Source organism: Drosophila rhopaloa, unplaced genomic scaffold (assembly GCF_018152115.1).
Source record: "Drosophila rhopaloa isolate 14029-0021.01 unplaced genomic scaffold, ASM1815211v1 contig_155, whole genome shotgun sequence".
In the NCBI taxonomy this organism is placed as follows: Eukaryota; Metazoa; Arthropoda; class Insecta; order Diptera; family Drosophilidae; genus Drosophila; species Drosophila rhopaloa.
In genome coordinates, this window is record NW_025335034.1 from 737,959 (window position 1) to 763,347 (window position 25,389).

Genomic DNA, 25,389 nt, shown 5'->3' on the forward strand with positions numbered 1-25,389 from the left:
AATAGTTATTTTATTTGGTTCCTTAATTCCTAATCCCTTAGTTCCTTTATCCGTTTTTCCCCAAATGCCTTTTTTAATTTTAAATAATTAAGGGTGTAGTTTTGGGTCCCGGTTACAGATAATTTGGTCGAATTCGGCAATTTATTGGAAAAACACAGAATAAGACTTTTTTCAAAAAGCTATATGTTTACATTTATTGGGAAAAGTGAAAAATTTAAAAAGAAAAAAACAAACAACTTTTGCGCTTCGACGGGCAAAACCAACAAATGGGGATGCTCGTCAATTTCGATTTAATTATTACTCGAAAATTTGAAACAAAAAAAGTAAAAAAAAAGTCCTTAACATTTGATCTTTAAAAACTCTTCGATTTATTGCACTTGTTTCTTATTATCTAAGATCTAAGCTAAGCTGACTAAACTAAAAATTGCACTGCGTTTCTGTCTAGCTAAAAAAACTAAAACAAAGAATTCGATTTGCTAAATTCGAGAGGGCGACGAAAGGACTGCTCCAGGTTGTGCAACCGTTGCTCCAGGTCGTTCATCGAGTTCCGGAGGGCGTGGCCCCGGGGGCGCAGCGAGATCTGGGGCGAGTGCTGCATGAGGTCGTCCTTGACCCCGGAGAAGGAGTGCCGCACGCAGGAGCGCTTCTCGAACCGCGTGTTCTGGTAGTGGGGGTGGTGGTTGGGGTGGAGCTGATGCTGGCGGTGCTCGCAGTTTGCGCTGCGGCAGTTGTGAGCCACCAGTGGCTCATCGGTCTTGAGCGAGTCCTCGTAGGTGTCGCTGGTAGAAGAGGTGAAAAGTGATTATCATTCAATATTTAAAAACTTAAAGCGAGGAGTTACTCACCTACTGTCTGTATTTGGATGAGGCTGGCGCAGCTCCAAGTGAGCCTTGGCATGTCTGGGGCAGAGTACTTCCGGATTGTTGCTGCGCTTGGAGCCACCGAGCTGGAAGGAGTCCGGCGAGGTCTCGTACAGCTCCCGACTGCTCAGGAACTCCACCCCCGAGTCCTGACCCGTCGAGTGCAGCGAGAACAGCGAGGTTTCATAGTTATTACTGTTTAGAAAATATTAGAAAGATAACACGTTAAGTTTTTAAAGGGCACATTGCAACAAACATTAACCATATATGTATATATATAAATGTATTTTCACATGTTTTTCTTAATTTTTAAATTCAATGTTTGGATTGGTAACAATTATTTAAACAAAATTATAAGTGAATAAAATGCCGCATAAGAAACCCATCTAAATATTTGAAATTTAAACTTAATATAATATTTGTATGGTTTTCAACAAGTTTATTTCACATAAAACCCAAAATTTCAGTCGAAGTGCTGGAAATTCTTGTTTTACCTTAAAGACTTCTTCGTTATTGTTTCAAAATAAAACTTTTAAGTAACTATTTTTAATATTTCAAAATTGTTATGCAACTTTTTTTCCAAAAATATTCCACAAGTATAATGTTTAATAGTTAAAACTCTTTCCATCTAAGTCTACATTTTAAGTGCGGCAGAATATTTAAATATTTTTGAAGATAAATAGCGTGTTTTAAATACAATTTTGACTTAGTTAAAGAAATGCAGTTTAATAATTTATAAGTTAGTTGCACTTACAGATTGTTCACTGGCTGACAGGCATTGTACTTGAGCACGAATGGAGTGCTGCCGCCGCCCACATTTCCATTTCCATCGCCCCCATTCGCCGCCGCCGCCGCTGCCTTGGCAATGGACTTGGGAAGAGGTACGTCTATATATTCGCGCTGCTGCTGGCGCTGCTGTTGCCTGGTCGAGGATGGTTAGATGGTTAGATGGTCAGTTGGATACAGTCCAGAATGGAAACACGTTTAGCCAGACCCGGCCATTCACTCACTCGTTCAGGTACTGGTGGTGTTGCTGTTGCGTGGCCATCGCCTGTTGCTGGTGGTGCTGGTGCAACTGCTGCTCCAGTTTCTCGGTGGCGGTGGCCGTCGACTGGGTCTGGGCCGAGGAGCAGACGGACTCGGGCATGAAGGCGCTGGTGGGTCGCTGGCTGCCGTTGCTGCTGCCCTTGCTGCAGCGCTGTGTGTGCCGCTGCTGCCGATGGCGGCGCTGCTTCTGACCACGAGCGGACCCGATCCCCGCGATGGTATAGGTGACACCGCCATCCGAGGCGGAAAAATCACGCTGAGACCAGAGACGACTGCAATCGGACATGGAAAAAAACATTAAAAAATTTAATTGATTTGGATAACTTAAATAACAAGATTAGAAATTAATGACTTAAAACATAGGTGCCCATAAAGAGAACCTATTAAAAGTTTTTAGATTTGTGAATTTAATATTTGTTTTATACATTTTGACATTTTATATGTCCGTGATAATTATTATGGGTGGCATGTATGTTTTTTTTTACGAATGTCGAAAATATGTGTGCTTAACACCATCTTCTTCTTAAAATTATAGAACAAAAAATGTTTATTTCATGTCCATTTATTTCTGAGTGCTGATTTGGAGAAAATATCATATAAGTGAAACCACACAAATTTTCTCTGTGCAGGATGAGCTGGGCTGATGAGATGAAAGGCGATTTGATTGGCATTCCCATTTGGGATGCTGTTGCACAGATGTCACCAGATCTTCGTCTAATTGCCTGATGTTGCAGTTGCCGCATTGCTACATCTGATGTTGTGTTTGTTGCTATTTACCGTTATAATTTAATCGGACAGGAGAGGCCCAATGCCAGCCGGTTTATTCAGAGGCTTGGATACATCAACCACGGCCATGGCCATTAGCAACAGCAACAATATACCGACGACAGCAGCAGCAGCAGCAGCAACAACAACAATTGCAATTGACTTAAGATTTATTATGGGGCCTTCAGCTTAAGCTAACACTATGGCTAACATGAAATGCATCTATGAGCTACATTAGAGCGCCCAGTAAGCAGTCTTTCGGTTGCAGTTGCACTTGCACTCGCCACTTGTGCACCTCATTCATACCGTTTTTGTCGCATGCACAGGTAGCAACAGGCGGCCATCAGTGCCCCCAGGCTGATCAGCGCCAGTAGGACCACCGTCACAAACTCCAATCCTCCCATGAAACTGGATGCGGAGGCGTGGGTGGGTCGGGCCGCTTGTCCGAACTCGGCCAGCTCGATAATGCGAGGCATTGGCTTCCCGCCGTCGAGCTTCTGCTGCTGCAGCTGCAGTGCATCCAGTTGGAGGCCGGCCAGGGAGCTGGAGAAGAAGAGGAAGGCATTGAAGACCATTAATTCGCATGACAATTCTGGGTCAATTGATTTCGGTGGGGATGGTGGAAGGAAGGGAGTCGGCGGGGAAGATGCAACACTTACTCCTGCAGTTGCTCCATTTCCATAATGGAATTCGTGTGCGGATCGACGGCATAGACATAGGCATTGGTGCTGTAAATGGAGAGTAGAGAAGAACCTGTTAGGTGGATCTGCTGTGTTTTGATTGCAACTAATGGCCAATTATGTTATGTAATGCGGTCAAACTGCACATTTTATTCAAATTTATGTAACAGCTTGGGATCCTAAGTGAAGAATTTATTCTTAACAGCATTAGCATGTCGAATTTTTTTAAATTTTATAGGATAAATCATTCATAATATTATGATATAAAATAATATTATAAAATTAATTGTATAAAATGTTATTGTCTTACTTATCTCTATTTTTCAATTATCAAGACTGCGATTGCGATTTATATTAAAATAAGTTACTTTTCTATATTCCTATGAAAGTTAATTTTAATTGGTCTTCGATTAAAAAAAGCTCGAATTGTGACCATTTTCAGAAAAAGAAAGTTATTGATTCTAGCTATGAACCCTGTGTACAAAAATACAGAATTGTTTTTAATATTTATTTTAAATTTTTATTTTTTTTTTTTTTTTTTCGGCTCGAGGTCAACAATTAAAAAATGTTTTTCCAATATATTTCGGTTGCACTTCAGCAACCATCTTCAGAGCAAATAATTTTACACGTCTGCACCGTCGGACGTGGAGATTAATCTCCGACTCCGTCCGACGGTGCAGACGTGTAAAATTATTTGCCCTGAAGACGGTTGCCGAAGTGCAACCGAAATATATTGGAAAAAATAAAAAATAAAATTTAAAAACTTTTATTTAAAACATTTTTCAATTGTTGACCTCGAGCCGGAAAAACTCAAAAAATTAAACATACATCAAAGGTCGCCAACAAACAAAAAATTTTTATAAATATTAATTTAAGCTGATTTTTATTAAAACTGATACTTAATATAAGCTTAAAATAATAGATTATTAAAAAGTAATATATAATCGAACTTACGCTGCCTCTAGTCCTCCCGAGTATGGCTCCAGCAACCGGACACGCACATCCTTGCCGATGGCATCGCTGAGCGCCTCCATTAGTCCTTCAATCCGGCGTTCCACCTCCACTGGCATTCCAGCCACCACCAGACGCACCTGCTTGGCCTCATCGATGATGTAGACGAACACGTTGACGATGCCACTTCGTCCGTCATCGGCACCCATTCGATCCGTGGCCTTCACATCGAATCCGTAGATGCGTTCGTCGTGGGACAGATCCCCCAGCAGGCGAATGTTACCCGACAACTCATCGATGCCAAATAGTCGGGTGGGCTCGTTCAGCAGACGGTAGCGTATCTCCGCGTTCAGTCCCTCGTCCAAATCGTTGGCCACCACTCGGGTTACGGGGTATCCAAAGCTGGCACTCTGCGGCAAAACCGCCACGATCGGTTGTCCATTTCCGCGGAACTTGGGTGCATTGTCATTTTCATCCGCAATGTGGACCAGGATACGACACTCGTTGAGCGAGAGGCCCTCTATTCGTTCGTCCACCACTGGATATGAGACCCGGGCATAGTTTCTAGCTTCCCGACTCAACCGATCTGCTCGAATCCTTAATTGATAGCGGGATATGTGCTCCCTATCGAAGGGTTTCAGGGCATACAACAGCATATTTTTGGCATCATATTCGAAGGGCGGATGAGCGTCCGTTTCATCCAGACCCTCCTCCAACCACAGGGACCACCTATAGTTTTCGGGATTGAGGCCAGCGCTAAGATTCAAGCGCATCACCTCAATGGGTGCCTCATTGTTTTCAGTGAGCTTAACTTCATAGTAGGCGTGCTGGAATACGGTTACATTCGCTGGAGGTTCTGGCTTGGGGGTGGATTTCGGAGGATCCGTAACTGCCTGTCCCTGGAGGTTAACGATCACTACAGCTGTGGCGGATAGAGTGGGACTGCCCACATCCGAGGCTATCACAGATACATTCAGATGTTCGTAATCATTGTAGCCATTGATGCGGGATATTGTAGAGATGGTGCCGTCCCTGGAGTCGATTTGGAAGAGTGGTGCCTGCATTTCCTGATGGCGAATTGAGTACAACACCAGACCATTGCCATTGCCCACATTGTCTTTGTCTATGGCCGTGAGTTGTCTAACAAAAGTGCCCGGTTGGGTGCTGCGATCCAGATATGCTTTATACACCGGCAACATCATCGTGCGATCCGCCACATTCGGTATAAACTTGACTGCCTTGGTTTGATCATCGTAGCCAATAAACTCAGGATGATTGTCGTTGATGTCCAGGACATTTACTTCCACATCCACGCTGCTGGACATTCGCTGCATTAGAGGGGCATTATCCGTGGCTATCACCTGAAAGCTGTACTTGTCCTTAACCTCACGATCGAGCTGCCCGCTGATCTTCAGAACCCCAGAGGCTGGTTTAATGGTAAACGGCAGCTGCAAGTCATTGAGCGTATACGTGATGTTGGCATTCTCGCCAAAGTCCATGTCTATGGCTGTCAGTTGACCCAGGACACTATCTTTGTACTCCCCTTCGGGGGTATCGAAGCTGTACCAGGACTTCTTAAATGTCGGCGCATGATTGTTCACATCCATCACGGTGAATCGCAGGCAGGTCGAGTCCTTTAGACCATCGATATCTGTCACTGTCAGATTCAACCATATCTCGATGTTGGCCGACAGAGGATAATTGACCGATAGCTCACCACTGAGTTTGTCGATGGTGAAGTACCGCACTCCCTGAACCCGCAACAAGGGCATTCCGAGTGTCCGTTCCACCTGCTCTCCCCGGAGTTCATAGTGAAGTTGGGCATTCTTTCCGTAGTCCTCATCACTGGCACTCAGCTGAAGGACTTTTGTACCCACCGGGGTGTCCTCGTAGATGGCAAATAAAGGGCACTTAATGGACACGGCACGGATCATCCTACGACGCGACTTGGCTCTGGCTACCACGCCCAATCCTGCACCCACTCCCACGGATCTCTCCCGATCCACATGAAGCCTGGGTGATCCTGGAATGTGATACGGCGGTGGTGCCAGCATCATGGCCGCCGTTGCCTGAGGTGCCGCCAAACCACTCGAGCTCTCTACAAAGTAAATCTCCATATCCGTGGTGTACTCACGGATCTCCAAGCGCGAGTCCTTGAACACAGAGATGCGCTCAAACATTGGAGCATTGTCATTAACATCTGCCACGAGAACTGTGAGATGGGCGTATCCGGAGAGACCTCCAGTATCGGCGGCTATGATCTTCAGGTTGTACAACTGCTGCTTCTCACGATCCAAGCCTCTTTTTCCTGTATAGGAAATGCGGAAATAGGGACCCGAACTGAGCTTAAAGTTAGTCTGCATAAAGGTGGTGTGCAGCTCCTGGTACTTGAACTCATCGTTCCACTGATCCGTTAGGTTAAAAATATTAAACGCTCCTGTTGTGGGTGGCATTTTATGTTGAGTGGTATTTCCCTTGGAGCTACCATTCACGTACTCTATGCTGAACTCCTCGCTATAATCCCCTTGCAGTTGCACTCTGAACTCTGCATTGGGTCCCTCATCCGCATCCTGGATTAGAATCGCGTTGTTCATCGATAGCTCCGTTCCCGCGGCGCAGTTTTCGTTGATCAGGCCCACATAAGTGAGCGCATTGAACTTAGGAGCATTGTCGTTGACATCGTCCACCTTGATATTGACCTGGTAAATCCCAGCTCCACTCACCAATCCAGTGCTGTACTCAACTATCACAGTTAGCTCGTAGCTGGGCTGCTGCTCACGATCCAGGCCAATCAAGGTGAGCAGAGTTCCGTCCTCCGTTATGGAGATCTTGTTCACTACCTCCTGCTGGTTGGCGATGATATACCGGAGTTTCAGATTCGTATCCCCCACCAATCGTCTCGGCAATCGGCGCTTCGACTTGGAGCTGCGACTCCGATTTCGACTGCGGAACCTACTGCCCATGGTGAGATTACGTCCAGTTGCCTCCGTCGGCATTTCACGGAATGTTCCCAGCTCGTTGTTCACCAGATTGACGCCATTCTTGTACAGTAACTGTCCAATAATGCCACCCACGACGTTCTCCTCCACATGGAAGTTTATCACGTTCATGTTGATCTCCCTGAAATTAATATACGAAGTTTTTAATCATATATTAAGGAACATCTGCACACTTAATTAGTTAAAAAATAGGTTATAGGGATAGGTTCTCAAATGGTTTTAAATAGAAGCCCAATTATAACATATTTTAGATTATATTTGGATTTTATTTGTTGATGGGGAAACTATATGTACTTAATTTTTGTCAACGTACATTAAACCTTTTGAAGCCATTAATCCAATTTGGTAAATGAGTTTTAGAAAGTGAAAACGATACTTACTCTATGACAGGTCTTAGAGGCACCTTTTGCTCTGGTTTGTTGACAATATGGATGGTGAGATTGGTGATGAGTACCCCTTCATCGCTGAGTTCACCCGGCGAGGCTATTGTGGTCAATGGAGATGAACTTCGCGACATGACCAGTGATTGCGAAGAGTTGGCAAAGAGCTGGGGAATGTCAACACAATTATGGGAACTTACCGAAAGCAAAGTTTGACATAAGGTGTACTTACATAATTGGCCACCGCTTCAAACTGGTAGACTTTTCGCTTAAACTCCGATAGCTCCCGAATGACTGTGATAATGCCCGATCGCTCTTCGATGGCGAAGGGCACACCCTCCGAATAAGTGTGCAGGAGATCGTACATTATCTCATCCTCTCCGTCGTAGATCAGAGTGGTGCGTACTTGACCCACCGAGGTTCCCAACGGCGTATTCGCCCCCACCCAAAACTCGTAAGGAGCACCCACAAAATCTATAGCCTGGTCATCTATGGTGGCATACACCTCAATGGTGATCACTGCCAAGGAGAATCGCCGCTCTGAGGGATTAGTGGGTTGATCACTGGCCTCCACGAAGACAGCGATGCGTCCCCTTCGAAGTGGTCCACCCACGTAAATAGTGCCATTCTTGTTATCCAGTCGGAAAGGTATATAACCACTGCCTTTTGGCCGCTGCAGTTCGTATAGCAATCGACCATTGGGACCCTCATCTGGATCATGGGCAGCCACCTGACCTATCACATAGCCCGTGGGAGCATTGATGGGCACCTTGAATTCGTACAGATTTCCGTGCTCGAACTTTGGCGTATTGTCGTTCGTGTCCAGCAGCGTGATCTCCACTTGAACTTTGCTGGGTCCTGGCTTCTTCAAATGCTTGTCATCCAGATACGATGGATTCCGTTCCAGGGCCTCCACATTTAATTGGATGGACCTACGCTGTTCGCGATCTAGTAAGCGATCATCCCGCACAGTTATCCAACCAGTTCGGGAATCAATGCGAAAAGCACCAGCAGCATCCTTGGTCTCCACCAGATTGTAAAGGAACTCGGAGTTTTCACCCTGATCACGATCAACTGCATTGACCTGTAGGACACTGAAACCCGTCGGAAGGTTCTCCACAATAGAAATGTTATAGAAATCAGCCTCAAACTCGGGAATATTGTCATTTAGATCCAAAATCTCCACTTCGATGCTGTTGATATAATATAAGATGAAACGGCAAGTGATTTAAGGAAATTTTCTAATTTTGTGTACTCACCGTGCTAAAGCTTTCTTGAGGGGATTATCCTTCTGGCGTGCCTCCAACTGAAGGACAAAAGTGTTGCCCGGCAGACTCTCCTCCTCCAGATCGATTTCCTTCTGCAGATACATGACTCCATTGTGGGGATTAACCCGAAACAGCTGCCGTTCGTTGCCCGAAATGATGTCATACACAAGCGAAGCGTTCAGCGAGTCCTGATCGAAGGCCATTATGGGTGGGGCAAAGTAGAGGGGTATCCTTATGGGCACCCCAGTCATCGGGTAAAACTCATTCATCCTGGTGCGATACACGCCCTCGGTGAATTTCGGCGGGAGATCATCCACATCCTTCACATTGATAATGATTGTGGTGTTTGCTTGGTTCGCAGGAGTGCCGCGATCCCAGGCGAAGATCGGCAGCTTAAATTGCCTGATGCCATTGTCAAAGTCCAGTTCCCGCTTCAAAATGAGCAGTGGTCGATGCGGACTTTTGAGGGCAAAGTATGGACTTCCGTCCGCGGAGAGTTGCTCTGGCACCGTGGACATGCTGAAGTGCACCTCGGAGTTCGGCGTATTGGGCTTATCCCGATCGAATGCCTGAACCCCCTCGAAGATTATGCTCTCAACGGAGGTGTTCTCATCCACATCGACTATGTAGGGAACATTAAGAAACTCCGGCGCATTGTCGTTCACATCTTCAATGTACACGGTGATGGACAGGTAGCTACCCTGGAAATTTCAGAAGAGCATTTATGTTATGTGTTTATTGTAAAATGTATAAAATAATAATAATTTATTTGAATTTCGTAAATTAATTATATTATTATATTTACGTTATTAAAGGATTATATCTCAAATATTTTTTAAGCCTGTAAAAAATTACAACCATACAATTTCTTGAACAAGGTTGCGCTGCTTTTTATCTCTTTGCTTTTTATACCCTTGCTGAGGGTATTATAATTTCATTGTTTTTAGTAATATAGGCATACAAATCGAAATGCAGTCGATTTTAATAATTGAAAGGGTATATAAACTTCGTCTGGACGAAGTTTGCTTCCTTTTTTGTTATATCTAGTTTATACAGAAAAATTTGCCTGTCGAATCCTTTTTATTTGCAAATAAAGCGTTTTTATAAACCTAGTAATTGATATTCAAGAATTTTTGGGATTCTAAATTAAATGTTATATTTCTGAGGTAAATATACTTATATTATACATTGACAGTACAATCTCATAAGTATATTCTAATTCTTTTGAATTTCATTAATGTGATTTTAATTTATACCAAATCAAAGCGAATCAAATAATATTGAGTTTGAAAAACTGAACTTCTGTTTGCAATGATATCATCAATTTAGTTGTTCTTTTAAATTGGCTTTAAATAGAAATGCTGGCTATTATTATTTCAATAAATATTGTTATTATATTAGTATAGTTTTTGAATTATGTATATCATACATTTTCAGATTTAAACATGTACATCATGTGTATACAAAATATACAACAAATATTTAATATAATTGTTACAGATTCTGAAACGCACCTCCTCGAGTTTCTCCTGCTTGCCCGCGCACAGGATGCGGAACTTGAGCAGATTCCTGGGCACATCCCGGTCCACCAGGCGTTCCAGGGAGCGTGCCAGGCTGACCACCAGGGTGGTGGCATTGTGCTCGGTGAGGTTGAAGTACTTGTGGTCTCCGCTGGCATCGGCGCCCTTCAGGGCCGCGGTGGACCGCGGATAGGCCTGCAGCCGGAGGATCTCCTTGCCCACCTGGGCGTCTTCGCGCAGCCGAATGAAGCGCACACCTTCGCTTTCCGCGGCGACGCCATCGAGCGTGTGAAACGCACAGCTGCCGGAGCTGGCTGAAAGTGGGGCACGAGATTACAGATTACTATATATGTGGCATGTAGAAGAAAAGTAAAACTTTGACAAATTGTCGTCGTTGTTGTTTATTTGGGCATGCAAATTTTCGCGCACTCTGAGAACCGAAAACGGAAAAGCGCCGCAGACAATTGGAAAATCACTGCGCTGCGACGTGCGGAGTAAATTGTGGAATGGATGGATGGTGGATGCGAGGGGAGGGAAGGGGCTGTTTGGTGGCAAGGGGGCGTGGCAGAACTGGCGCCAACTAACCAAAAACTTTCTACGTTTGTCGCGTGGCCCATTCGACTGCGATTTTCATGTGCAGTTGCAACACTTTTCCACATGCATTCAACTGTCTCCCTGTCTCGGATTCTCTCAATCTCAATCTGCAGCCCCATGTTGCTGCTGGCCTGGCTGCAATCAGCTTTTGCAAATTATTTTCTGCTGCCTCAGTTCCCACCCTCATGACATAATTAAGCATTTTTTGTTTGCCCACGGCTCGACTGGCTTTTGGCCCAAAAGGCAACCAGCCCAGCCGAATGCGTTCCGAGTGACAAGAAGACAACAAGACAAGAAGACACACCGCATCGTCTGACTCGCTGACATTTCTCCGAGCTTCATTTTCTTTCTTTTTTTTCGGAAGATCTCCTGCAGCGGGAAATCATCATTGTTGCTTTCAGATGCAGATGCAGATGCAGTGAAATCTTGGCCATCGTCAAGTATCTTCTGCAGCCAGAGACTTTGTCTGTGGCCCCTTGTCATCGCAGGCATAGCTGGTTTATTGTTTTATTTCTGGCTTAGCTTAATTCCATTTTCGCTGTAGTGACTGCTGCTGCTTCTTGTTATTGCCGCAGTTGTAATTTGAGTTGCAATTTCTATTATTTACTTGCAGTTTCTGGCTTACTTCGGTGTGAAGTTTTGACTTTGAAGGGTTTCATGCAGCAGAATTATTTTATATGCCTACAGATTTCATGGTATTGACTTTGATATAAAGACAATTACTATTTACTTTTAGATGGCTTAAGATTTTAATGCTTTCTAAATTTGTGTCACAACAAATTAAAAAAACAATTTTGTGTCAAGATTTTAAACAATATTTTGTAAATTAGAGAGTTCACTAAGAAGATAATTATTCCATATTTCTAAATGGATTAAAGTTTTATGTGTTTACTGTGTACGACTGTTTCACTTCGTTCTTTTATTAACAAAAAATGGTTATTTTAAAATTATTCTGCTTTTTAAGTAAAGTTTAAGGTAAGTTTTTTCCCAAATCAAATTATTCGTTAGATAAATAAAAAAAATGTCTCTTCACGAATATCATAATAATTATACGGAAAAGCATTAGCAACAAAAGTATTTTGTTATTTTGTTTGTTGGATATTAAATGCTTTAAAGTTGCATACAATTTATTTCTTCGATACCACTGAATTGAAAACAATAATAATTTAACACTTAAATCCAAATAGTTTTCTTCCGTTATTAATTTGTATTCCATTGTCAAAAACCTACACATTCAACTTATTTAGTAGGCATTAGATAATCGAAATTGATTTTCTTAGGCAAAGCCATAAAATATTGAAGAAGTTTCACCTCTTTCTTATCCATTCGTTGGTTTCACTATTCTATTCCAAATTTATTTTAGTGCAAATGTTTCCCAATCATTTTGTGGGGCCACATTCAAATAATTATGCAGTTCTATTCCGATTGCACTTAACACTTTCAAGATTGAAGACTTTTCGTAACGGTTCTTCAACTCATTTCCCACAACATAAATGTCATTCTCATTGTTCTCATAAAACAGAAATTATTTGTAATTCATATGCACCATTCACATGCGGGCTGAACGCTTTAGCACTTGTTGGTAATACGTTGTCTAGCAACAATTAACTCATTCATACTTGGCTTCGGGTTTAGCCATCATATAGAACATTAAGCTCAGGCGGTCATTCCAAGTAACACAAACAAATTAAGTTTTAATTAGAACATTGCCACACTCACTACGGCGGCGACACTTGGGTTCCCAGGTCGGGTTTTCGAGTTCACGATGGGGCGGTCGCGGTGGCAGAATTACCAAGTTTGGGCGGTGGAAGGTGCAGGAGCAGGTTACCGAAATGGGTCAGACCGTGGAGAGGGTGGGGTAAGGCCAACTAAGTGGGTCAGCTGTCAGTCATTGCATAAACACATCGGCAGGTTGCCGCATTTAGATAGTGGTCTCTAAACAAATCGATTTCCTTGCACATTTTTCGCCAGCCCCTGAGGAAAAGCTGTCGCACCAGCATTTAAATTTGAAATTTGGGTTATTTAACGGTCTGGAAACGAGCCAAACGAGTTGCATGCGAGACGCAGGGGGCAGCAAAAAACGAAAGACTTAGGCGACAAACTGCGTCCAGCACTTGATTTACGCGAACCAACACATTAGCACTCGGCTAGAGAGATTGAGATGGAGACACACACATTAGCCGAGAGATATATGAACTGATCCCGCCAGCTTAAAAGGCTATAACGGCTTTCGGCTTTCGGCCACTTGCAACTTGCCTTGCACTTGTCCCGTTTTCGCAGCTTGGCCTATAACGATTAGGCCAAAAACAGCAACGGGCAGAACCCAAAAACACATGGCTGCCATATCCTGGCAGGATCTTGAGATTTTCACTGTACTTTTCCTCTGATATTATAGCACTATCCAAAACGCTCGCATCGCGCTTCCAACAAATCAACCGACAACGCAAACACCTCGCGACCAACTGAAGCTATCTTCCCAACTGCAGGCTGAGCCGACTGCGATGAGACTAGTTTTTCACACACAGAAGAAAACAAGAAAAGCCACGACAAGTGACTGAGGAAAAGCGCTGCCAGTGGAGTGGGGTGCTGAGTACTGAGCACTGAGCACTGCGTATCCTTTGCTATACAGACTTTCAGACGGCTCAGAAACCGTTGCGCTACTATTATTTATTTTTTAGTACGTTGCGTGCTCGCAGAAAGACAAAAGCCAGGCCCAGTGGATGAATGAAAGCCAGCCAGAAAGCGAGAAACAAGGAAGGAAGGCCCAAAAGCGCTGGCAGAGCAATAGCCAGTCGTAAAAGTATAAACAACAAAAGTGATTAACATAAGCATAAACATGCAGTTCGCTGGGGCCGGAGCCCTAGGCACTTTTGCTGCTGATGATGCCCCTTGATGTGATGATAATGGCGATGGCGATGGCGACGAAGATGCCGCAATGGAAAGCCGAGTCAGCAAGTCAAAAATCAGACAAAACACGGCCAGACAATATAGCGATAATCCAGTGGATCCAATATGAATCGAGTGGGGAACCGCTGCAGTTGCAATAAAGGCGTCTTAACGGTTCTCGGTTGTGGCCAAGTCGTAGATAGCCTGCTGCTGAAATGAAATGAAATGAAATGAAATGAAAAGAAAAGAACCAAGGGAGCTCCCATAGGCAGTGGAAAATGCTAACAAGACCGCCGCGGAGAAAGAGCCAAGAAAGACAGAGGCTGAAAAAGACTGAGCAGCGTTTGCATTATGCGGTTTAATAGCTTTTACATAACACCTGACTGGAGACGAAGTCGGAGCAAAAGCACTGGCTGCGACTGACCGACAGCCCACAACAACCTACGCAAAGGTATCCACTGCAAAAAACAAAGTGATTGCCTAATATTGCTGATTGGCTGCTAATATTTATTATTGTATGAAAAATGCTTTGCTTTCGAGAATAAGCTTGAAAATAATTTGCAAGAACTATAATAATTAGCTTTCATAATTTTCTATGAGTTATTTAACATATCTAGAAAAGGTATTCTTACGAAATTACAACGAATAATAAATAATATTATATAAATAAATGCCTAAATAATTTCTTATTTTTTAACAAGCTCTTTATATGATTTAAAATCTCTAGTGGTTTTTGTGGTACCAATTTTGTGTAAGCCTACTTTTAGAAAAAAGTAATGTTGTATAGAAATCTATTATATAACATTGACTTATTTTTAATATTCTTTCTTTTAAAACTATTTTTTTTCTTAACTTTTATTATCTAGTATTTTAACACTATTTAGGTTTTTATTGGTGTTTTGTGTGTGTATGAATTTATATGTTTAAAATTGGATTACAATTTTTTTTTAACTTTTATTGTCTAGTGTTTTTGATACTATTTATGTTTTTATTGGTGTTTTGTGAGTGTACATATTTATATGTTTAAAATTGCATTAAACATTTTAAAAGAAGTTTTATGTTCAGAAATGATAAAGCAATGATAATAATGAAACATTTTACAAAATAATTTAAATTTTTTTCCCAGTGTGTGTATAGCAGTCGGCGGCGTCTTGAAGAGCCGAACCGATCGAGTCAGCGGCTTGGAAAATTGGCGCGTGCGAATGCTCCTGACGCCGGAGCGCGCTTGTGGTTAGCCACTGCTCTTCGCTGGAAGAATCAATGCTAATCAGCGAGGGCTGGTCGAGAAGTCGGCAAGTGAAAGCAGGAAGACTGTGGGTAAGTCGATATGCTAATCGTACAACTCAGCTGCCAGATCAGATTACACATCAGTCATTGGATTCGAAGTGAGGCAAGCCACAAATTGGGTATGCATCGTTGGGCTGAGGGGATTTCAAAACATAACTAATTAAATTGAACATTTGCCTACTACATTCCTTCTTCTCTCCCTCTAAACACATTTCTTACAATATAATCTTTATGTAACTTTCAGTCTTTTGGCCTATGTCAAAAATATGCCATAGCAATTAATGATCAATTATAGCCATCATATGTTGCAGTTTGGTGGCAGAGTTTAACGATTTCGTGTTTTTTTGACTGCAAATCTATTTCAACTAGTTTTTGGGATTTGCTGGCTGCCACTTTCATTTCCAGTTTACGCAATGGCCAGTCAAGTGACAAAAGCATTTCACAAAAATCATATCAAAAATTCGCGAAAACGATCGAGCTGCGCGGGCAAAAGCGAGAAATATGTATTGAATGGAGTTTTTGTTTATCAATCTTTGATGATAAAACCAAGATTACAGCCCAGGCTTAACTTAGTCCATCTGCTCTACTTACATTGATTGATTTAAAAATAATGAGAGGTAGCAACAATGCCGCAACTCACACGCAACTTCAAAAATTGTGTAATTTACCTCCTCATTTACATATCGACGCTCTGATTTATATTTGTTTTGGCTAAAAATTATGTTAATGGTCAAAAAACAAAAGAAATGTTAATATATGTTATATTGTTTTGTCGTTTTTTTGCAATGTGTTATTTCATTTTCTTTTAAACAATAGTTAAAAAAAAGACATTGTATGTGATCTATGTAATTGTATAAATTTAATAATAAGACAATAAAAATGAAAAAGGTTTTCTCAAGTTTTTGGTTTCGTAAATAAAAATGTATTATACATAAAACTAACTTTATGTATATTATATATATTAAATACTCACTGGATATACATTTATTGACTAATTTATCTTCCATTATTAGAGGCAATATAAATCGTTTTTAAGTATAAAATAAGAAAAACGATATACTTCCCAGGAGCGACAATAACCATTACTATAGGGATTACGTATACATTATTTTACCTGTAGTAATCAGGAAAAATAGATCTAAGATCTAATTAACTACTATACTTTCCGCTTTGTTGTAAATGAAATTTTGAACAGCGCGGTTAAATTATTTAGGCCACGATGGCGATTGTTGTCAGTTTTTGGAACTAAAACAGCGCCATCTAGCGAAGAAAGTTAGTTGTAAAAACCAACGCGTTTTAACTAGCTGACTTTTTGGCGACACTGTGCAGTTTTGGACGAACGCCTTGTTTTCCCGTCTAATAAAAAATCCAAAATGTTTAAAAATTTAAAAATAAATATTAATTGATTACTGTTTTTAACGGAAAATAAAGGTGGTGATTTATTTTATTGAAATCCAATCATATCAAGTAATTTCTAAGCGCTATAGTCGTAAAAGGTTTTTTGGATCGAACCTCTCATTTATCCCTTATAATCGTTAGCAATCATTATCATCAATCTTATTCGTAATGTTTGAGTAAAGAAATTGTATTAAAATATTTTATAGATTGCAAAAACTATTTGAGTTTCATTTAAGTCAATTAAATATTTGAGATAGGTTTAAGTAACTAAGTTGCATGTTTTAAGTTTGAGCTTGTTTCATATTCTCCAAGCTAAACTGCAGGATAACCACAATAAAGTTCATGGCATATGAGACCAGGAAAAGCCAAAACGAGTTGTCCAAGGTGAAGAGACCTATAATACGAAACTTGACACTGCCGGTGGGTGAGACCAAAGGAAATGGTGTTGAAGTCGTCATGGCCTGGGAAGATATCAAAGTGAAATTACCCCTGAATCCAGAATGATGTGCGATTAACCTACCTTTTCCAGAGTCAGTCCTGCGGGCACATATTCCAAGTTCAAGCAGACTTTTCGCAATTGAGCCGACCTAACCTGGCAAAGGTGAGCTGCTAAAATCATTGCGTAAAGCTGGACTGCCATAATAAGGCAGTTATTGGAAATGGTCAGGGGAACCCCATGCAGCGACACAAAGTAGGACATGAAGGCGTACATGTTGGCCAGAATGTTGATGAAACTACCAAAAACCAGGAGAAAGATGCCCAGCTGAAAGACGTCAACAAATCTCTGGACCAATTTCAGCCAGCTGCGTTCCCTTTGCAAAAGACGATCTGGAGGAGGTTCCTCTCTTTCCAGCTGGTTGTAACACTCCAGGATGAGCAGCATACCCCCGAAGATTCCATTCGCATAGACACTGCTCACATGTTCAACATAGAGCTGGACTCCATAGGCCAGAAGTTGGTACCACGGCAGACGACTTCCAGCTCCCTCGAGAAAGGGCACATTGCAGAGGAGTTGGTAGAGGGATAGGAACAACTTGAGCCACAGGAACAACGTGGACCACCAACTCAGTCTCCGGCGGCGATGCAATCTGGCCAGGCCACTCACCAGCTTGGCCAACTCCTTGCGGTTCCAAAGGTTGGTGCCCAGAAGAGCCAGGGAAATGCAGACATCGCCCACCATTGTGGCCACTGCAATTATCTTGAAGATCGCCGAATGCCGGACATTTGTGGCCTCATACATGGCGGCAGTTTTCCACAGAATAACCGGGGCCAGTGAGGTTAGCAGAACCCACCGCAAGGCCGCACTCAAGGTCACCCATCTCTGACACCTGGCACCCACTCGCCCACTCATTCTGAACGGGGCCAAGGCCAAAAGCTGCCAAATCCTCAGCAGCAAACACAGACCACAGACATGCGGCAATCGCGACATTTTCCGGGAAACTGAGCTTCTATCTATCACACTTCCGTGGCCAGCCTAGAAATCGCTATCGCGTCCCCACCGGTATTAAGCCAATTTCAGATAAGTGCCCTCGATATGTATTTCTATCAACAAATTGCAAACATTACGATTAAGTGAAAGAGCTGCGGTGTCCCTCGTTCGACCCGGACTGACACTGACTCACTCAGTCCCAGTCCCCATGGATTGGCGCTGATTCCTCGTCGGGTTTTCAGGTCTTGGGCTTCACACGCAGATTGAAGGTTTTCGTCAGCGTGGACATGAAGTTGGGCATTTCCTTCATCTGGTTGAGGGCCTCGTTCTTCGTATTCGACTGGTACTCGTAGGCCACCTTGCGGTTCACAGCGGTCAGCAGGCGGAGCAGCTCGGCGCCCTCCGGCTGGGAAGCCTCGTTGGCGGCGGCCACGTCCAGCACCCGGCACAGGCTCTGGATGAACCAGGAGCCATCGTCTACGTTGCGGAACGAGAAGAATTCTGGAAGCAATAAGAAGGCTCAATTAGATCCAAGGAATTCACGGATATCAGAAGAAAATTTTTAGAAAATTCTCATAAGTTAAGAAATTAAAGTGTATTCTTTCAGAAGTAAAACTCGTAAATACATTTATTAATAAAATTTACTGAAAGACAAAAAAAAGAAAAAAAAAGTAAAGCTTTTTAAGGAGTTTCAAAACTAACCAATTTAAATATTTACGTTGTTAAATAGATTGTTGAACAAATTTTTAAAAACTTGCTAAAAATGGAAAACAAGAAATAACATTGCTTTAAAAATATGTTATTTACATATAACTTTGCATGAATCAAAACTATACTAAAGCTTTAGTTTTGAAATAATAATATGTAATACGGTTTAAAAAAGGTTTTTCTGTGTAACTTCATATTAATTTAAATAATGTTTTACAAAGGCCGACCTTTAAAAACTGTATCGTTAATAATTTCATGAACCCACACCTTTTTTTTTACGTATTAACATCTTACTACAACAGGTATTTCCGCTTTAATTTAAACGCACTGAATAAGCTGAATAATATTTAATACTCTCGATCCGCAAGAAACGCATAGTTGATTGATGTTAAGAGCTTTGTAAGGCACGAACACTTTCATTCCATTGTGAAACTATGAAAAGGAGATTACATTTGTCAACACTCACTGTCGAAGGTGGAATAGAAGACGAGCATGTCCGCCGTGCTGGGGATGGCATACGTAATGGGCTGAACGGGGGCGGCGGTATCCGGGACCAGTTCCCGGGTCATCACCGCGAAACTTGTGAACTCGACGGCCTTCTCCAGATTCTCGCCGCGGCAGGCCTGGATGAAGAAGAGCTTTGGCTTGTTCTTCAGCGTCTTGCAGTTGTCGCCGAGGAAGGGATTCCACAAACGCTCCACAGGATATGACATGTCCTTGGCAAACACCTTGCCCTCGGTACCGTGCGACATCACCGCCAACACAAAGCAATCGTTTTCACTGTGATCCTCGCGAGCAACTGGAATTAGTCAGCGTAAAATATAATATCATTCAAGTTCAGTTTGTATTGGCATTGATGATTTATTTAGACCTTGAATCAGCTGGAAATCCGCATTCTCTACAAAGTCAATAGAAAATATAATCTTATCCGTTTAACACTCATCGAAGGGTAATTATTATCTACACGAATATTCATTACATATGGAACACTGTTTAGTTTTCATTTGAATATAAAATAAAGATCGATCAGAAAATCCGATTACTGTCGTTATCTCATAATTGTTGCAGTCATAATAGTAGTGACTTTGTTTTGATAAAGATAAGATATCTGAGTTTGAAATGTGTTACCGATTCCGATGAACTAGAATCGGCCAAAAATTTAATTTGTATAACAATAATAGTGATTGTACAAAGTAGAATTAAAGAATTTTAATTGCTAGCTCTATTTTGAATATAAAAATACTTTCAGGGGAATAAACACGCCTTATTCTATAAATTGTCTTCTTTAAGCAATTCATTACCTAGCATTTTACCATGCAAGACAAAAATAGACTTGATAAAGCGGTTTTAGTGATTTATGAGTGCGCTACGGCGCTATATGTAACAGTGGAAACTCACCTTCCTTGAGCTTGTCGTTGATGTCGGAGAAGGTCAGATCGTCGTAGGTCCGCACATCGAATCCGAATCCCTTGAGCGTGGCCTGCATATCATCGCGATCCCGTTCGGTGCCCACTCGCTGCTTCTGCCCCTTGACGTCCTTGTGATTGAAGATCAGCGCGATGCCCGCCCTGGCGCAGTTCTCGTATGTGTCCTCGGTGGTGGAGCGCGAGATTATGATCCTCTTGAGGTCCAGCTCCGAGGTGGGCGTCCTCGCGATCTGCGTGGCATCCGCCTTGTCCTTCTTGTGCTTGTTCTTCTGGCCGAAGAGCGAGAAGTCGGTGTCGTCCATTTCTGACCGTCTGCGCGCCTTGGCAACCTGTGACTAAGCGCGATTAGGTGTCTCCGCATATGCTATCAAATGGGAAAAAGCTCCCGCTCCCAGGTCTTATCTAATCAATGCAATGCAGGCGTCTTATCAGCCTGCTGGGGTGGAATAGAAACTCTCCCGCTCTTCGCGACATTACATTTTTCGGCTCTTGCCCAACGTTGATTAGCCTGCTCCAGAGGAAGCTATGTTTATTGGCGGCAAAATACAATTCGCTTTGCCATTGCACCAGACAATTTGATTTCCCTCGACGGGTCACGCCCACAAAAAAGGGGGCGCTCGTCAGGGAAATTGGCAACTTCCGGCGAAAGTGCCGCTGGTGCTGGGATGTCTTAATGTGTTTTCAATAAAATTCAGATGCGCAAAAAAGCGCTGGGCGGCAAAACTTTGCCACGCAATTCAAATTTCGCACGCACACAAAGTAACGGAAACCGGAAATGAGTATGGCGCCCTAAAGTTCAAGGAGTACCATTCTTACATGTACCGCACACAGAAAGAAAAGCGCTTGTGAAATAGGACTTTGATGTGTACAAATTGTAAAAAGTGTTATGACAAAACATATTATTCAACTTAAAATTGTTTCAAATAAATGTATACAGCTGACAAAAACATTAAACTTAATTGGTCAGTAGAGGTGATTCAAACCTTCTCCAAATAACAAAATGACTTAAAAAATTGTCAAAATAACATAAGGCTTAGGATTTACTTGAAAGATAAGCCAAGCTCTCATCTTGTAATTATTCCCAAATTTTAATATGAATTTTTTTAATGGGTGTAGAAAATAGGCATAACTCATTTATCCCTTATACTACTACACTTACAAATTTGACCTAACAGTATTCAAATACCAAAAATTATTTCAAATTCAAATATTATAATACTTGTTTGTTTATTTTTGTCATTTACCATCGCAACGGGTTTTTTTAAGTGTGCCTGAAAAGTGTACCGCACGAAAGAGAGAGCTGCGTGGGCGCTGAAGAGAGCCAAGTAAGAGAGAGTTTTGGAAACGCGTGGCAAGTGGAACACATAATAACAATTGCGGCTAATTAATAATGCTGCTCCCACGACCTCTGATTGGGTGCCAATTATAATTGATATGTAATTGTAATTAGCGAGATCAATCACTCTATCAATTGAAGAGCTAAAAAACGGTAGGTGGGCAGCAGTAAGTAGTTTTACCGGCTTTTTTGACAACAATCACATCGCACTGGGTTCTCAAGGGGCCTTGACCACTGCCAGCAGTTGTTCTCCCTCTTCAGTGACCTGAAATCTGCTCTTATCTTATGACTTCGATAAAGAGCAGAGAAAGGAGAGATTTATTGAGTTTGGATTCGAAAAATTCACTTGCTGAATGTCCAATACAAAATGATTTATTGATCGCACTGAAGAGAGCCAAGTAAGAGAGAGTTTTGGAAACGCGTGGCAAGTGGAACACATAATAACAATTGCGGCTAATTAATAATGCTGCTCCCACGACCTCTGATTGGGTGCCAATTATAATTGATATGTAATTGTAATTAGCGAGATCAATCACTCTGTCAATTAAAGAGCTAAAAAACGGTAGGTGGGCAGCAGTAAGTAGTTTAGCCGGCTATTTTGACAACAATCGCATCGCACTGGGTTCTCAACGGGCCTTGACCACTGCCAGCAGTTGTTCTCCCTCTTCAGTGACCTGAAATCTGCTCTTATCTTATGACTTCGATAAAGAGCAGAGAAAGGAGAGATTTATTGAGTTTGGATTCGAAAAATTCACTTGCTGAATGTCCAATACAAAATGATTTATTGATCGCACTGTTTTGGAATTTCAATGCAAAGTTTCACCTGAAATGTATGTATGTCTTAGTTCTTATCATTATAAATTCACGGTTTTGAACACATTGATTTATTTAGATTATTTCTCACTATAAATTTATAAGTATCTTATTCATTTTATTTAAAAATTTTTTATAGATAATATAGTAGTCTAAAATTATAATAGTGTTTATTAATCGATTGTAAATTTCAAAAACATCATTATCAAAGTCCGTACATTAATATAAGGTCGAGTGCGAAACTAAATAACTACATGTTAAGATATGGTTAATACTCGATACTTATCATATCTTTATACTTTGAAAAGTTTTTTTTAAATTAATTGTTACATAGTTCAGAGGGCATTACTTTAGATGCAATAAGTAGCTCCCACCGGTTGATCATGTTTTTGTTGCTGCTTTCTCCGTTATCCGTGCTTATTTACCTTGCAACATCTCCTGTAAGACGCGCTCTTCGAACCGCAACCGTCGAGCTCCAACCTGAACGCAACTACAGGTATGAGTTTGATGTGACTCTCTCCAAGAGTGCGGGTGTTCTGATTCCACTGTTAGCGGGGCGCAACTTTTGGGGGGTCTCACGTTGGGGGCCGAGTTCGGAAAACTGAGAAATTGGGGAAAAACCGGTAAATTTCAGTTTGACGGTCTGGCAGCACTGTATTTTGCACACGGGTAACACACGCGACGGGAAAACTGGTGTATTCGATCACTTTCCACGGCTCCCGTCGACGTCACTTTTTTCTCGCGGAAAATGCGGCGGAACGGAGAATTTCGCGACACACAGATCTCAGGTCCAGGCAGTGTGACCACCTTTGGGTTCAACGCAAATATAAGCGCTTTCTGGCCACTTTCGCATGGCGTTACGGGACTTTCTGCGTTTTCTCCAATGTGGTCATACAGTTTTGACGCCGTTGTTCAAACTCATTAAGTGACAATATTTTTTATATAATGGACCTTTTCAGGCTTAAATTCTTTGCCATGCCGCACCTGCGCGCCCAGGTGGAAAAGCACCTCCCACAAGTTTATAATAAATGTACTTACTGTTGTGTAGATGTCAAACAAAAATTTCGAAAAAAAATTTGTTTTTTACTTCCCAAGCAGGGCAACCAACTATTATTATTTAGTGTATTATGCTAGTATTTATCACATATTGTTTTCCTGAATGAACAATATGAAAATGTTGAAAAATTTGAATAAGGTCGGATCAAAACTAACAAAGTTACATATATTGATTCAAGAGTTCGATCTCATTAATAAATTTTCCAGTGCATAAAGCTTTAAATCTGTTTTCTCCCGAATGTAAAAATTAAATAAATCTATCTACCAAACAGTTTTTTTAAAGAAATATTTCACATATTTTTGTACATTCATAAATGCACAGGTAAGGCTTCCATTTTCATTGAATTTTGTTCAAAAATATTTAAAAAATCGAATTTAATATTTCTTAGTACTAAGGAATTATATTATCCTTTTTTCATTCATACAGAAAGTAATTTGGCTGAAAAATAATTGTGGCTACGCCCATGCCATGTGGGTGGACCTTAAAAGATGGTCCGTTCGAGAGGAGAGGCGTTGCATCAGAGATTCGAGTTCGAGAGAGAAATGTTGGCCGCGTAGGAACAAAAACACCCAACTTTCCGATGTTCGCTTCAATCTGTCTCGACGGCTCGAATCGCGCGGTTGCACAGCTCCGGAATCGAAGGAATAGAAAAACTGGAAATCGGGAATTTCGAACTTGCACGACGACAAATCGAATTCGGTTCGAACCAAAAACCAAATTTAAAACCAAAACAGCGAAGCCAAAAGCTTGGTTTGTGTTGCTAACTGTGGAGCTGTAGGTGTGTGTGTCGGAGAAATATTCGTATTCGGAAAAATTCGCATTTTTGTGGGGTCGCGGGATCCCAACCTCCGGGCGTGTGTTTTTCCCCACCTCTTTGTTGTCCTTAGATTAAGGACGAACGGGCGAAGAGAAAGCAGAAGGAGAATGTTTTGAGCTGTGACAACAAAAACAACATCAGTGTTGGTGTGTGCCAAGTGCAAGGAGTTGTAATTTATAGTTGCCGAAATTAAATTATGTTAAGTGCCCCAAATCAGTAAGAAGGTGCAGTGAAAAGCAAGCGGCAAGAAACAGCATCCGTGGAAGGGGAAAAGAAATAAGTACATAAAAGAAGCAAAGTCGGTGCCATCAAAAAGTAAAAAAGTACGTAAGAGGTGAACCAAACAAACTGTTTGATTATTATAAGCGGGGTGCATACAAACTCATTTAAGATGAATGTGCGAGAGCGTGTGCTTTGTATGCAAAAACGTTGACAAAAAACAACAACAAATTAGGGTGGCTGGTCCAGATGACAAAAGAAAACAAAAGGCAAACAACGAGATGCGGTCTCTTTTTTGGGCCGTTCCCAAAAACAACCCATATTCGTAGAGGGAAACAGAACCCACAATGCGAAACGAAAACGAAATCGAATCAAAAGCAGAAACCCACAGGCCAACAGCCCGCCGAAAAGGAACAAAAAATCCTCAGCTAGCTTTTAGGCGAATGCCCTGGCAAAGCGCATAAAAAAATAGATTAACGGGCTAGGCAGGAAAAAAAAACATTAAAATTCTAACGTCGTCGCCGGCTAAGCCTCTGCAGCAAAAATAACAGCAGCATAAAAACCAAAACAACAAGTAGGGACACAAAAGTCGAGTCTTACGATTCTATGGTACCGGGCACTTGGATTCCATTTTCCCTCATAAAACACATAAAACATGTTTGAACATAATTGGCAATTAAAATTATGTGGTCAAATATTTTCCTTATAAATTTATAATTATCTCTAAATATATAATCTTTGAGCATAGGTTACTACATACCATACAGACATGCAGAAATATTGACTAAAATTGAACTATCCAAATTTGTTGAATATGATTATTAGAATATAAATTATTACAATAGAAAGTATTAAGATAACTCTTATGTAGTCATATTTTTGTTCTTTTTATATTCCAACATCACCCCAGACTACAGTTTTTTATAATTTATTCATGTAAATAAAATA

General features: G+C 41.6%; 4 protein-coding genes across 13 annotated transcripts in view; 1 reads left to right on the top strand and 3 right to left on the bottom strand.

Moving 5' to 3' along the window:
- Positions 1-360: 360 nt before the first annotated feature.
- On the bottom strand, positions 361-13,555 carry LOC108040434 (cadherin-89D). The gene is made up of 12 exons (XM_044457220.1): positions 13,321-13,555; positions 10,465-10,784; positions 8,942-9,651; positions 7,915-8,875; positions 7,683-7,849; positions 4,307-7,423; positions 3,332-3,400; positions 2,979-3,215; positions 1,871-2,179; positions 1,615-1,782; positions 846-1,055; positions 361-779 (listed from the first exon to the last, which is right to left on the bottom strand). Exons 1-12 carry the CDS (start codon positions 13,406-13,408, stop codon positions 455-457), a joined length of 6,681 nt encoding a protein of 2,226 aa, XP_044313155.1. The 5' UTR covers positions 13,409-13,555; the 3' UTR covers positions 361-454.
- Positions 13,556-16,916: 3,361 nt separating this feature from the next.
- LOC108047070 (putative gustatory receptor 89a) lies at positions 16,917-18,064 on the bottom strand. The gene is made up of 2 exons (XM_017127128.2): positions 17,156-18,064; positions 16,917-17,096 (listed from the first exon to the last, which is right to left on the bottom strand). Exons 1-2 carry the CDS (start codon positions 18,062-18,064, stop codon positions 16,917-16,919), a joined length of 1,089 nt encoding a protein of 362 aa, XP_016982617.2.
- Positions 18,065-18,155: 91 nt separating this feature from the next.
- Positions 18,156-20,525, bottom strand: LOC108047069 (caspase-3). Its single transcript, XM_044456984.1, has 3 exons — positions 20,171-20,525; positions 19,239-19,571; positions 18,156-18,565 (listed from the first exon to the last, which is right to left on the bottom strand). The coding sequence occupies exons 1-3, from the start codon at positions 20,499-20,501 to the stop codon at positions 18,303-18,305; spliced, it is 927 nt and encodes a 308-aa protein (XP_044312919.1). The 5' UTR covers positions 20,502-20,525; the 3' UTR covers positions 18,156-18,302.
- Positions 20,526-24,012: 3,487 nt separating this feature from the next.
- The window catches only part of LOC108053534 (collagen alpha chain CG42342), a 73,725-nt gene continuing 72,348 nt past the window's right edge, over positions 24,013-25,389 (top strand). For all 10 annotated transcript variants that reach the window (XM_044457334.1, XM_044457335.1, XM_044457328.1 and 7 more), the window contains exon 1: positions 24,013-24,545. The gene's annotated coding sequence lies outside the window, so the exon portion shown is untranslated. The remainder of the gene's footprint in view (positions 24,546-25,389) is intronic.

Coding starts and splice junctions, on each gene's coding strand:
- LOC108047070 (XM_017127128.2), bottom strand. CDS start 18,064: ATGTCGCGATTGCCGCATGTCTGTGGTCTGTGTTTGCTGCTGAGGATT. Junction 17,097..17,155: donor CAGGACTGACTCTGGAAAAG/GTAGGTTAATCG, acceptor ATATCTTCCCAG/GCCATGACGACTTCAACACC.
- LOC108040434 (XM_044457220.1), bottom strand. CDS start 13,408: ATGGCAGCCATGTGTTTTTGGGTTCTGCCCGTTGCTGTTTTTGGCCTA. Junction 7,424..7,682: donor CCTCTAAGACCTGTCATAGA/GTAAGTATCGTT, acceptor TATTAATTTCAG/GGAGATCAACATGAACGTGA. Junction 3,401..4,306: donor TCGGGAGGACTAGAGGCAGC/GTAAGTTCGATT, acceptor CTCCATTTACAG/CACCAATGCCTATGTCTATG.
- LOC108047069 (XM_044456984.1), bottom strand. CDS start 20,501: ATGGACGACACCGACTTCTCGCTCTTCGGCCAGAAGAACAAGCACAAG. Junction 19,572..20,170: donor CAACGACAAGCTCAAGGAAG/GTGAGTTTCCAC, acceptor GACTAATTCCAG/TTGCTCGCGAGGATCACAGT. Junction 18,566..19,238: donor CTTCTATTCCACCTTCGACA/GTGAGTGTTGAC, acceptor TATTGCTTCCAG/AATTCTTCTCGTTCCGCAAC.